A 14,213-nucleotide genomic window follows, 5' to 3' on the forward strand; every position below is an offset into this window, starting at 1 on the left:
ATTCTATGTACTAAAATATTGCAGTGATTTATCACAAATGTGTCCTTGAGCTTTACCGCCCCTTAATAAAAGCTTACAGGATAACCTTTTTGTGGTGTTTTTTTGTGCGTGTTCAGTTTTTCTCTCATATGAGACATACATTTATGTTTTGATTTGGGGAAAAATAGTTAATTTTACTATGGATATAAAACTACTAATTACAGCTCATGTATTCTCGATGAAGTATTCAGCAAGGAGCGCATATTAATAAATTATATAATTTCACTGGTTTTCATTCACATTGTTCTTCGGTTAATTATTTCTTCAATTATTACGGCTAATGTGCGTTATTTGTGTTGTTTAAAACAACAATGCTGCACAGTATTTGGATGCAGGTAATGTACAGTAAAGTTTTCTCAACCACTTGAAGAAATATTACTGGCTCCAAGTCTTATGTTTTGTTTATAGTAAGGTAACTGAGTTAATAGAGAGGGCGCATTATCACGGCAAGGATCATTTATTCAAATCTCCTACATCTCCCCAAAATCGACTCTTTCACTTCACATAACCCTCTTAGTCCTGTGATGTCAAACTTAATCAATATATCCTTTTAAATTGTAAACAAATGTTTATTATTTTAGTTGTAAGATTAACGTACGTCTCGTGTCTTGTTTCACTGGTCTATAATTTAACCATCGATTTCTTACAAACATCGCTTGCAAATTATTGAATCTTATTATCAAAATGGGCGCTCTGTTAAGAAAGTCCATTGAGGGACGAAGCTCATTTTTGGCTCAATGGGTATGTAAATAAGCATAATTGTCGATTTTGGATTGAAGATCAGCCAGAAGCATTGCAAGAGCTACCAATGCATCCAGAACAAGTAAAAGCGTGCTACGTTCGGTCGGCCCGAATGTTATGTACCCTCCACCATGGATCGCATTTGTCGAGTTCTTTTCCCGTCATCTCTTCTTAGGCAAAAAAAAAGGCCAAAAGAAAAGATTTGCTCTACTATTAGAGCGATATAAAGATATGGTTCGGACCACAATTAAATTATATGTTGAAGACCTGTGGAAAATTTTAGCCAATTCGAATAAGAATGGAGGCTATATCAGCTATATATATTGTATCAGGCCATAGACCGATTCAGACCATAATAAACACGTATGTGGACTGTCATAAAAGGATCCGTCGTACAAAATTTCAGGCAAATCGGATAATAATTGCGCCTCAAGAAGTCAATATGCCAGATCGTTTTATATGGCAGCTATGTCAGGTTATGAACCAATTTGAACCTTATATGTTGAAAGTCATAATAAAATACGTCATGCAAAATTTCAACCAAATCGAATAAGAATTGCGCCCTCTAGAAGCTCAAGAAGTCAAGTCCCCAGATCGGTTTATATGGCAGCTATATCATGTTATAGACCGATTTGGACCATACTCTATACACTTGTTGGATATCATAACAGAATACTTCGTGGAAAAGTTCATTCAAATCATATAATATTTGCGCCCTCTAGAGGCTCAAGAAGTCAAAACCCAAGATCGGTTTATACGGCAGCTATATCAGGATATTGACCGATTTGAACCATACTTAGCGCAGTTGTTGGAAGTCGTAGGGAAACACGTCATGAAAATTTCATTCCAATCGGATAAGAATCGCGCCCTCTAGAGGCTCAAGAAGTCAAGACCCAAGATCGGTTTATATGGCAGCTATATCACAGCATGGACCAATATGGCTCATTTACAATCCCAACCGACCTACACTAATAAGAAGTATTTGTGGAAAATTTCAAGCCGCTAGCTTTACTCCTTCGAATGTTAGTGTGCTTTCGACAGACAGACGGACGGACAGGGCTAGATCGAAATAAAATGTCACGACGATCAAGAATATATATACTTTATGGGGTCTCAGACGAATATTTTGAGTAGTAACAAACAGAATGACGAAATTATTATACCCTCATCCTATGGTGGAGGGTCACAGTTTGGTGCGGTTTATGGGCTGATGACATCACTGGACCGTACTTCTCCAAAGATGATGCAAATCGTAACATAACTGTGAATGGTGATCTCTATTGTGAGATGATATCCAACTTTTTTGTCCAAATTCATGAGTTTGACTGCATGTGGTTTCAACAAGACGGTGCCACATGCCACACAATTTTCACCGGATTTTGGTGAAAGGTGGTTTACCTATATACCCGAGGAGGTGGGTATCCAAAGTTCAGCCCGGCCGAACTTAACGCCTTTTTACTTGTGTTTTGTCCGATTTCGCTGAAACTTGGATCAATAAGCATTTTAAGGCTTCCCGCCATCCGACCCAAATATGGTACATATCGAACTATATTTAGATATAGCTGTCATATAGACCGATCTACCGATATGGGGTCTGAAGTCCATAAAATCTTTTTTTATTACCCGATTTCACTGAAATTTAAAACAGTGAGTTGTTTTGAACTTCCGACATCCGATCATAATCGAACTGTATTTGGATATTGCAGCCATATAGACCGATCTGCCTTTAAGGGTCTGGAACCCGTAAAAGCTGAATTTTTGTACCCAATTTCGCTGAAATTTGAATGAGTGAGTTATTTTAAGGCTCCAGCCATCTGAGCCAAATATAGTAAATATTGGAGTGTATTTGGCTATAACTTTGAAAAACTTTACTAAAGCTTACATTATCACCCCTTATAACAATACTCTGTTTTTTTTTCTCAAAGCACTGTGCATAGGCGACAAGGAGTTGACGTCTTTTATTGCCCTGATAATCTACGGCATAAATATGTGTGCTTGTGCAGGCAGGTGAATATGCTAAGTGTGCACAACAATCACCTTTTCTAGTCTTCGTCATCATAATCATTATCATTATAGTTTCACATCTTCATCATCGTCAACGTCGTCGCCTCCATCAAGTCATTTTATTAGGTCTTTGGTCGTACTATCAACGCACTGGCTCACATTTACATTTCGCTGGTGATTACCCTTCCAAGTTTAATAACACATATTGTGAAAGTGGGGTACACAATATGTGGCGTTTATTTCCGAACGCATTTCAATTATAGACCGCAAGAAATATTGATGGAAGATTGTAAATGTGACTATTAAAGTAATTAAAAGGGATACTTCTAATTGTCAAGGATTTGGGTGAGTAAGCCGCAAAGGTGTGTGGCATGAGAGAAGATTACCAATTTATTTGTCATTTGTAGTATACAAAAGTTTTTTTTATACCCTCCACCATAGGATGGGGATATACTAATTTCGTCATTCTGTTTGTAACACCTCGAAATATGCGTCTAAGACTCTATAAAGTACATATATTCTTGATCGTCATGACATTTTTAGTCGAACTAGCCATGTCCTTCCGTCCGTCTGTCTATCGAAAGCACGCTAACTTTCGAAGGAGTTAATCTAGGCACTTGAAATTTTGCACAAATACTTCTTATTAGTGTAGGTCGGTTGGGATTGTAAATTGGTTATATCGGTCCACGTTTTGATATAGCTGCCATATAAACCGATCTGGGATCTTGACTTCTTGAGCCACTAGAGGGCACAATTCTTATCCGATTTGGCTGAAATTAGCATGAGGTGATTATTACGACATCAAACAACTGTGCTGAGTATGGTTCAAATCGGTTTATTACCTGATGTAGCTGTCATATAAACCGATCTGGGAACTTGACTTCTTAAGCCACTAGAGGACGCAATTATTATTCGATTTGGCTGAAATTTAGCAAGAGGTGTTTTGTTAAGACTTTCAACAACTGTGCTAAGAATAGTTCAAACCTGATATAGCTGTCATATAAACCGATCTGAGGTCTTGATTCCTTGAGCCTCTACGGGGGCAAATCCTAACCGATTTGGCTGAAATATTGCATGACGTGCTTTGTTATGAATTCCTACAACTGAATTAAGAATGGTTCAAGTCGATCCACAGCCTGATATAGCTACCATATAAACCGATCTGGGGTCTTGACTTCTTGAGCCTCTAGAGGACGCAATTATCATCCGATTTGGCTGAAATTTAGCATGAGGTGTTTTATTACTACTTTACCCATCTGTGGTAAGAATAGTTCAAATCGGACCATAAGCTGATATAGTTGCATTATAATCCGATCTTGGGTCTTGACTTCTTGAGCCACTAGAGGGCGCAATTATTGTCCGATTTAGCTGAAAGAGATACCGTGGCAAGAGCTCGAAAATGCGATCCATGATGGAGGGTATATAAGATTCGGCTCGGCCGAACTTAGCACGCTTTTACTTGTTTTCGGTTGACTTTGTTAGCATATTTAAATGTGGAGTGAGTTATTGGTTGAAACTCGTTGAACTTTGATTGAACTTTTATTGAGTGGTAGAGGTTGTTAAATGAGCTTTTAAAAATATTGAGGTTATTATTTGGGCAATTAGAGACATTATTCTTTTGTTAATATTTAATTATTGCATGTTATCGTTATAATTAAACAATAATTTATGTACACGATTTCGAGGCCACCGTGGCGCAGGGATAATCATGTCCGTCTATGACGCCGAATGCCTGGCTTCAAACCCCAACATGAATATCAGAAAAATTTTCAGCGGTGGTTATCCCCTTACTAATGCTGGGTACATTTGTGATGCATCCTGCCATGTTAAAAATTCTCAACCAAGTGGTGTCGCTATGCGGCACACCGTTCGAACTCGGAGGCCCCTGGCCATTGAGCTGCACTCATTGATATAAGAGAAATTTGCCATGTTGTTTAATGAAATATAAGAAATTGTAACCGTTGAGTGAAGCGGACGTGTTTTTATTTCGCTCCTCAAAGAAAAAAATAAAAATATATTCGTATCTCGGAAGAGGTACTACCTATTACGAAAAAATTTTAAAGCCTTTTGGAGTAGACTTGAAATGAACTCCAAAGACAGAACATCTGCGGTGGTGGCGTCAGACCGTAGAGTGTTGTCCTCCCCTCCTAAAGGTGTGGGTGCCTTGGCTCCTGTAGGCGAGAGTAATGCTTCAAGCGAACAACTAATCGTCAGACTAATTAATGAGGAAGAGACGGATAAACCAGAGGGATGCACAGTTCGTACCCAGCCTTAAAGTAAAGATGGTGTTTCTGACTCGGATTCAGACAGTGTGTCAATGCAACAGTCATCGCAGCCGAATCGAGAGATGAGGGCATCGGGATGACAGCAGAAGTGAGCGATGGCTTTGCTAAGCTCACATGCAGACCAAGAAAGCGATCCGGTGCACGACGAAGGAGACAGAGGAGTATTTACCCGCAGCGAAATCGGGCGAAAGTGCAGGACGCTGGAAGGGATAAAACTAACATTCCAAGCACTTCTACGGAAGTTGGAAAAAGAAGCCGATCTCCCGAAGAGCATAACACTGCTAAAATACTGAAGAAGAAAAAGAGCTCCCCGCTTTCAAGTACTCTGGGAAAACCAAGCCAGTCATTCCTCAATGGAGACTCCACGGCCCCTGAGTATTTATGGAGGACTGTGACTTCCAATAGGATGCCACAGCCATCACGGAAGGGGAACATGGTGGCTGAGAATGGTAACGAGCCGCCCTCTTACGTCAGAGTAGCAAGGAAGCACAACGGAGATAAGCTGACATACGCAGTCATCAATGTCGGCTGTGCATCCGGTGGGATTCCACCAGATCATCGGCCCCAAGTGGAGGATCTGGTTAACGATAGGATTTTTGCACATGTGTGGAACTCTGTAGAGGGTCCACCCATACAAATGATGAGCTGCGAGTTTAGAGGGGACATCTTTACGCTGCGTTTTGCGTCGGCGGAATGTATTGATACCGTCAAACAGCTCGACAGAGGTATTCACGCTCCCTGGGAGGGCGCAAAGCTCGGCCTGGTGAGACAGACTGATAACCCCCAGCTCACAAAGGGATGGGGCATTAAATTTGCGACGGAACGCATGTTGGGATTCTTGGACAAGCACAACGAAGGTTTGGTTGCAGAGAAGTGGGAGGTCATCCACAGGGAGGAGAAGGAGAAATGAACTCTCTTTGTGGTTGGTATTGATCAAGTCTCCGTGACAAGTTTGGCTAAGACTAAAGGCTTGGCGCACTACGGGAGCAAAGCTTTCTTTTTCAAGATTGGGAAGACTAGGACACGCAGATATTTTCGTTCTGCGACATCAAGCCGTGCAGTGGCAGGTGACTCAACACCGCCCAATAAACAGGGGGCCGACTACGAGATAATCACTGCATCTCCTCATATTGAAAAGACTAGTGAAAGCAATGATCCTAATACTAAAATATCAGGCATTGCAGTGGCAAGAGATGGTACCATCACCTACTCTCAAGGTGCCCATTTACTTAAGATTTGGAAGGCTAAGATAGGCAAAGATCCTAGTATTGAAACATCAGGTAGTACAGGGAATGGAAATCCAATATAGCTTAACGAATAGAGGCCCGACGATGGAACCATTACTGACTTTATAAAAAGCCGGAAAACTAGACTAGGCAAAGAACAATAGAATAGAGGCCCGACGATGGAACTATTACTAGACTAGACTAGGCAACAACCAATCCCATGGCAGCCGGTTGTATGTACAGGATTGACCTGATGAATTCCTTCATCGGCAAGGGCTGCCGCCTCAGTGTACCACACACTGCTACTACTACAACAACAACTAGGCAAATAACCTAATACGATGACCGTAACAGAAAAGTCAATGCAGTCTAAAGAACGGGGAGCAGATGCTGATATCATAACCTACTCACAAGATGCCCATTTACTGGAGAACCAATGATTGAGGTAACCCAGATAAACCTCCACCGGAGCGAGACTGCTACACACGCTCTGGTGGAGAACATCAGCAAGGGCAAGATTCATATTGCCTTAATTCAGGAGCTATGGACGACCTGGAACAAAGTTTCTGGGCTGAACCATATCAACTACCAATTATTCAATGCTAGCACTGGTACTCAGCCGAGGACCTGCATTATTTTCCATAAAACTTTGAATTATATATTTTCCCCAGAGTTGTCAACGGATGCAACAGTGGTGAGACAGGAAGACGGTGGAGCATACCTGGCATCACTTTATCTGCATTTCGACTCTCCGACACCGCCACCCTCGTCGGAGCTGCAACGGCTGGGGATGAAAGTCAAACAGGCAGGAAACGAGGTACTAATAGGGTGCGATGCAAACTCTTACCACATTTCATGGGGTAGTACCAACACTGATAAGTGGGGCCAAGCCCTGGCAGAGTTCTTGAATACTAACCACCTTATAACACTTAATATTGGTAACGCCGTTACCTTTGTTAATAGGATTAGAGAGGAGTAATTAGATGTGACGATATGTTCGGAAAATCTAATCGATGAGGTTCAGGATTGGATGGTCTCCATGGAACACTCTTTCACTGACCATCGTCACATTAGGTTTAGAATAGCACGCCCAGCGCCGAATCCGATAAGATCCGGAATGAGTTGAAAACCAACTGGACAAAATTCGGAAGGCTACTCAGAAGAAGACTTGGGCAAGATAATTTAGATTGTCCAAGCATAGAAGAAAATGTCAACAGGATTACGATTGCACTGGTGGGGTCCTTCGAAGAAATCAGCCCAAAAAAATCCCTGGATGACCGGGGAGATTCGCAATATTGGGAAAGAGGTCCGCAGACTTTTTAACAGAGCACGTCGTATAAAAGCGGAAGTTAATTGGGATGTGTATTACACATGGCTCAAGGAATACAATAAGATTACCACCTCGAAGCTTTCTGCGAACAGGTCGATAGCGTTAATGATGCCGCCAAGATAAAAAGATTCTCTCAAAAACCCATGTCCAAACTGAAACTTTAGTAGACGACATGGGAGTGAGAGCAGAGACAACGGAGAACATGTTGAGGCTTTTGATGAAAACCCATTTTCCACAGCATACGAAGGGACTCACTCATTGGAATAATGACGTTGATCGAAGGTTTGTAATAACGGAATTTATGGTGAAGGAAGGAGCTTCAAACCATTTAAGTCACCCGGACTTGATGGAATATTTCCGGTGTTACTACAGAAAGAGGCAGACTATTCGGCGCCTCGTCTGGCCAAAATTTTCACAGCGTGCCTAGGACTGTCATATACTCCGAAAGCCTGGCAGGAGGCGAGGGTGTTGTTATACCTAAGTTCGGCAAGGCAAGTTATGCGACACCAAAGGATTGCAGACCCATAAGCCTTACAGTTTTCCTACTTAAAACCATGTATTGTGGACACCATGATAAAGAGTAGGACATCCAGCGAACTGCTCAAATACAAACAGCATGGCTATGTCAAGGGAAGGTCGGTGGAGACTGCCCTTCACTAGCTTGTGCATAAAGTAGAAGAAACATTTGATGCCAAAACGTACACACTGGCGGTATGCATTGACATCGAGGGAGCTTTTAACAATGTGCGGACCGACACACTGATCCAATCCTTAGACCAGTACCGGGTGGATCCGGTCATTAGAGATTGGATAAACCATATGCTAAGAAACAGGAGGATACATTGTATGTTCCATGGCGTAAATATAAGGGAGAAAGTGGCAGAGGGCACGCCACAGGGGGGCATTTTATCGCCACTCCTATGGGTGGCCACCATAAATGGCCTATTACGGATGCTGACTGAGGAGGGATTTGAACTCGACTGCTACGCAGACGATGTTATAATACTTTTAAGGGGTAAGGATCCGAACGAGCTATGCAGAAGGGCCGAAAGGGTCTTGCATATGGCATATGACTGGGTTAGACCAAGAGGTCTCAATGTTAACCAGGACAAGACTGAAATATGCCTGTTCACGAGGAAGACGAAGGTGGGCCAATTTAACGCACCACGTTTCCTCAATAAGACGATTTCGATATCTGACAAAAACAAATACTTAGGTGTGATCTTAGACAGGAAACTAAATTGGAAGTGTCATTTTCAGGAGCGTAATGAGAAGGCTAACAGATGTGGGGCAGAATCCTAGGATAGTCCACAGACTCTATAGGAGCGTGATTAGACCAATACTTACTTACACCTCAGTAGTTTGGTGGACTGCTATGGAGAAAAAGTGCAACATAAGGACCATAAAACAAGTTCAGAGAACATGATGTCATAGGCGGAGCGATGAGGAGCACGCCCACTAGGGCACTGGAGACTATTCTAGATATCCGACCCATTGACATACAGTTTAAGTGTGAGGCAGGCACTGTGGCTATGAGACTTAAGGCGATGGGAAAATGGATTGAGGATGAGAGCAGCTCATACCATCGCTATATAATCGAGGCGACGATAGGAAACCTGGAAGGAAGGGAAGACGTTTCCGATCGAATACTTGAGATGAACCTTGAAGTCGAGTGCGATGCACTACTGCCAGCCATAGATTTACTTAACCCTAGTCACAGTCATGGATTTACTTAACCCTAGTATTGCCATCTGGAAGATCATATTTCACGGATGAATCAAAGCTATAGGACAAAGTGGGCCTGGGGGTATACATTGAGGGGGACTGAGATTTGTTTTAAACTACCTGACCATAATACGGTCCTGCGGGCGGAGATCCGGGCGATCACGGAATGCGTGAGGTGGTGTGGTGCTAACGCGAGGACGTCGAGTTGAATATCTTTACAGACAGCAAAATTGCCAAAAAGGCAATAACAACCAGGGCGGTAAGGCCACGAACAGTCTTGCAGTGTATGAAGGAGATTAACGCCTTCTCTGAGGATGGCAAAATCTGCATCGTTTGGGTGCCGGGCCATAACGGAGTAAGAGGAAATGAAAGGGAAAACGATTTGGCTGTGTAGGCCATGTGTAGGGCATGCGGGTAAAATGATGAGACGTTGGAACATTTCCTTTGTCATTTTTGATCGTCGCGACATTTTATGTCGATCTAGCCTTGTCCGTCCGTCTGTCCGTCCGTCCGCCCGTCTGTCTCTCGAAAGCACGCTAACTTCCGAACATTTACACAGGTCTCCAACATATAATTTAATTGTGGTCCAAACCGGATCATATATTGATATCGCTCTAATAGCAGAGAAAATCTTTTCTTATATCCTTTTTTCCCTAAGAAAAGATGCCGGGAAAAGAACTCGACGAATGCGATCCATGGTGGAGGGTATATAAGATTCCGGCCCGGCCGAACTTAGCACGCTTTTACTTGTTATTCTTGATTGTCTCTATGGTTTTTATCCTGATATAGCTCCCATGTAACCGTTCTCTCGATCATCCTTGTTCGACTCCTAGAAGCATTAATTTTTGTGGTATGGCAGAACTAGGGTTTGTAGACTAAAAGTATGCCCCTCAAATAAAATTATTTTATACACATTTTAAGCAGAATCCATGGTGGTGGGTTCCCAAGATTAGGCCCATCCAAACGTAGCACGCTTTTAGATGTTCAGGTATAGCTGCCATTTATATCCGATCTTGCGATTTATGTTCTTGGGCCCAGAAAAGATGCATTTATTACCCGATTGCTTTAAAATTTGGCACAGTGGGCTGATATTCACATTGAGTATGGTCTAGATCGGGCTAAATTTTGATTAAGGTGGCCATGTTTTACAACGGTTTCTGTATTAATGTTCATGAGCCAGAAAAAACGCACTTACTTCCCGATTTTCCCGAAATTTGGCACAGTGAGGAGTGTTTGGCCTTCGAAATTCGTACCGAATATGGTTCAGATAGGACTAAATTTGGATACAGCTCAATCTCCAGATTGAAAATCTTTCATTTATAAAACCGCAAATGTTCTGATGACATGGAAGTTATGAAATTAAGAACAGGGAGTTGCGTTAGGCTTCTCTTCATCCGTACTGAGTAGGGTCCAAACCAAACCAAATTTGGATACATATACACACATCTCCCGATTAAAGTTCCTAGGCCCATTAAAGGCTCATTTATTTAATGTGGTTAACACATTTGTGGTGGGTTGAACAAAGTTCGGTCCTGACAAGCTTTGTACGTTTTTTTTTCTTGTTCATCAGAGATGGCCTGTCAGAAACAGTGACGTATATGACATACATTTCCGACGTATATTACATACGTCGAAAATGTCGTAAACCTAGCCAAAAAACTAGGTTTCTGACAGAAAAAAAATTTCGAACGAAAATATGTCGAATTTTTGATCTGATTAACTAAAAATTTTGGCATAAGTAATTTTTTCCTCCTGGAGACGAACAATATTGAAATTGGAAAAAATCGGTTCAGAATTAGAAAAAGCTACCGTAGGTTTACACGATTTTTACCAATATTGCAATAATGTGGTCATTTGTTAGCTGATCTTCACGAATTGTGGCACACGCTAAATTCTCAACAATACAGGTGAAATTCATAAACATCGGTTTCTTTGGTTTAGATATTGCTCCCATATATATGCATTGCCTGATTTTTACTAATTGAGGCTTTTTATCGATGGGTACCACGATGGGTACGCTATGTATGCGGAATCTGGTCTAAATTGAATCAGACTTGGATATAGCTCCCATATCCAAATACGAATTGCCGGTTTAAAACTATAAATCCGTAGTAGAGACAATTTTCCTATTTGGACAAAATTTAATATATTATTGATTTTTTTTGTCACATTTATATTTCGATATAGCTTTTATGTATATAGGTTTCGATCGATTTTCTACTATAAGGTCAAAGTTCAGCCATATCGGTTCAGAATTAATTATTACATCCATATTATTATAACGGTAAATTTGCATTTATATTTCAGGTGTAGGGTATTATATAGTCGGCACCGATTTCCCTGGATTTTGATTATTATTACAATAACAATAACATGATATGGTGTTTTGAGATCACATTTTATTTAAACGAACTTAAAAATAATTCAGGTTTTAAATACAATGCTTATGTGCTAAAAAAATATGTTTTTTAAAGCTAATACATATTAAAATATTGCATTAAATCATAAAATTTGTTTAATAACAAAAAGGTACTTCAGTTTTGAAACATACAAATTATTTTGTATTTAATTTAAAAATTATCTTATATTAAGATACCAAATTTTAATTTTCTTTTTCGCTACAATCTGTTTCATCGTCAGCACGATAGTAGTCGTCCTTGTTTTCATTTATTTTTAAAGAAAAATAAACTTCTAATAATTTTTTAGATCGCTCTGCATCCAACCTATTTCGTAAATCAGTGTGGACGTGTGACCAGTTTGAAAAAATACCTTCCAGTTGAGCTGTTGAAGCTGGAATCATAAGAAGTTTTTGTGCAAAAATTGCCAGTGATTTATGTCTGTTTGCAGCCATATCCCAGAATAAATCAGGCTTTGTGGTTTTTTCCATTAATAGGGCGAAAAATCCCGTAGACTTTTTGTATTCTAAAAGTGACTGCAACCCATCTTCGTCAAGATTTTCCAACAAAAAGTCTTCCACCATCTCATTTTGTTCTGCATTCAGTTGACTACCCTTGTAAAGCGGGTGTAACATATTAGCTGTGAGGCTGTATTTATTAAAAACATTACTGGTTTTGCATCTTTCTGTGGCTACCTCATATAATTTTGGATTTGCTGAAGCAAGTAGATTTATCCATTCTTCTGTTGCATCCGCAATAGAATTTACAGACTTCTGACAATTTTTTATCAGTATAGTTACAGGATTTAACAAATCTAGTAGCTCCTTAACCGAGTGAATGAAATCTTCCTTAAAAAGTAGTTCACTTACTGAAGGTTTTACGTAAGGTTTTCCGTCGGTGTTAGTTTCTGCACTTATTTGTTTCATTCTGGCTATGTTATTAATTAACCAAAAAAGACCATCACGTTCACTGCACCATCTAGTTGCGCACGGCAATTTTGGTTTAGCTCCTCCAAGCATAGTTAATTTTTTTTCAAGGTTAGCTTTTTTAAATTCATTGACAATTTTATGCACCTTTGCAAGAACTGAGCTATTATTGGGATTGTCTTCCTGCATAACGAAGCAATCATCAATTTGTTGAGACTGTAACCGTGTGTGACGTCTTTGGCTAATTACAGAAACATTATTTAATTCTGTACCAGTGCCGTATTTGCGTATTAAATCCTTGGATAATAAGTTTCCAATGTGGGCATTACACGTTGTGTGAATTAAGTCTATAATACGGCCCATTGAAATCATATTGGCAGCGTTGTCCGTTACCACAGCAAAAACTTCAACTTTATATCGATCTTTGGCCAAGGCAACAGCATTCTTTACCATCTCTGCAAGGTTTTCCGAAGTTTCCCTCAAGTTTAAAAAATCATAGGATTCTAAAAAAATTCTATGATCACAGTTGTGCAATAATGCAGCTACATTTTTTGTGTTCGATGCAGAATTTTTCCATCCATCAATTAGCAAAACAGAATAGGCACCCTCCTTCAAAAAATTTCCATTTAAATCAATTTGTTCTTTGTGCACAGCATCCAAGAGTGGACCAGCTAATCTTTTTCTGCTTGGTGGTTTATAAGTTGGTTGCATTGCGTTACAAAATTCCTTAAAGTATTTATTGCTTGCTGCAACAAAAGGTACATTGCAAGCGAAAAAAAACCTGGCGGCCCGAATATCAAGTCTTTCTTTATCAGTCTTTGTTACTTTACGAAAAAAAATGTTTAATTTTTGTTTGGATGTTTGATGTCGTTGGAGAAGATGCCTTAAAAGATACAATATTAATAAAAATTATAATTACAAATTATAATACTTACATCCGATTCTGCAATACGAGCTTCAGAGTCTTCGTCATCCGGATCAAGGTGGCATTTTTTCCTAGAAAGTTGATAAAATGCAATATAGAAAACTCAATAATTTTGTAAGACAAACGACTTACCGATGTAATTGCATTCTATTAATAGCCGTGTTTCGAATAAATTGCTTGCATTTTATGCATTGAGCAATAGTATTTCCCTTTTCACTTTTTTTTGAGTAGCCATACCAATGGGAATGAAATGGTCTACCTCCAGTAGCGCCAGAACTTTCGCTAAATCCCTCTGGCTGTTGCGAGTTATTGGGTGGTTGCAACATTTTTATTTATTAATTCTTTCTTATCCTTATTACAAAATTATTTGTTTCTTCCGCTTTAATTTGCTTTTTGACAGCTGTTGACAACGACATATGTTATAAAATGAATGACATCTGAGGTAGTGTCAAGTGAAATGGTAGATGGCGTGTTAAGTATGCTAAGGTGAGGTAATGTCAAGTGAAATGGAAGATGGCGTGTTAAGTATTTTATTGAATAAGTAATGTTATTTTTAAGTATTGTTATTGAATAACATAATTAACACTCCATGTACCATTTCACTTGACACTTCCTC

The 14,213-nt window shown here is 40.0% G+C and overlaps 1 protein-coding gene across 2 annotated transcripts; it reads right to left on the reverse strand.

Moving 5' to 3' along the window:
- Nucleotides 1-10,958: 10,958 nt before the first annotated feature.
- Nucleotides 10,959-13,986, reverse strand: LOC106094532 (uncharacterized). 2 transcript variants are annotated; one of them, XM_013261753.2, is made up of 3 exons: nt 13,730-13,985; nt 13,608-13,668; nt 10,959-13,555 (listed from the first exon to the last, which is right to left on the reverse strand). In XM_013261753.2, the coding sequence occupies exons 2-3, from the start codon at nt 13,643-13,645 to the stop codon at nt 11,953-11,955; spliced, it is 1,641 nt and encodes a 546-aa protein (XP_013117207.2). In that variant the 5' UTR covers nt 13,646-13,668; nt 13,730-13,985; the 3' UTR covers nt 10,959-11,952. The 2 variants fall into 2 exon arrangements, with proteins under 2 accessions (XP_013117207.2, XP_013117209.2); XM_013261755.2 differs by lacking the exon at nt 13,608-13,668 and having other exon boundaries at nt 13,730-13,986.
- Between the last annotated feature and the right edge of the window lie 227 nt (nt 13,987-14,213).

The sequence above is a fragment of the Stomoxys calcitrans genome, chromosome 4 (assembly GCF_963082655.1).
Source record: "Stomoxys calcitrans chromosome 4, idStoCalc2.1, whole genome shotgun sequence".
NCBI classification, from domain to species: Eukaryota; Metazoa; Arthropoda; class Insecta; order Diptera; family Muscidae; genus Stomoxys; species Stomoxys calcitrans.

Coding starts and splice junctions, on each gene's coding strand:
- LOC106094532 (XM_013261755.2), bottom strand. CDS start 13,923: ATGTTGCAACCACCCAATAACTCGCAACAGCCAGAGGGATTTAGCGAA. Junction 13,556..13,729: donor AATAGAATGCAATTACATCG/GTAAGTCGTTTG, acceptor GTATCTTTTAAG/GCATCTTCTCCAACGACATC.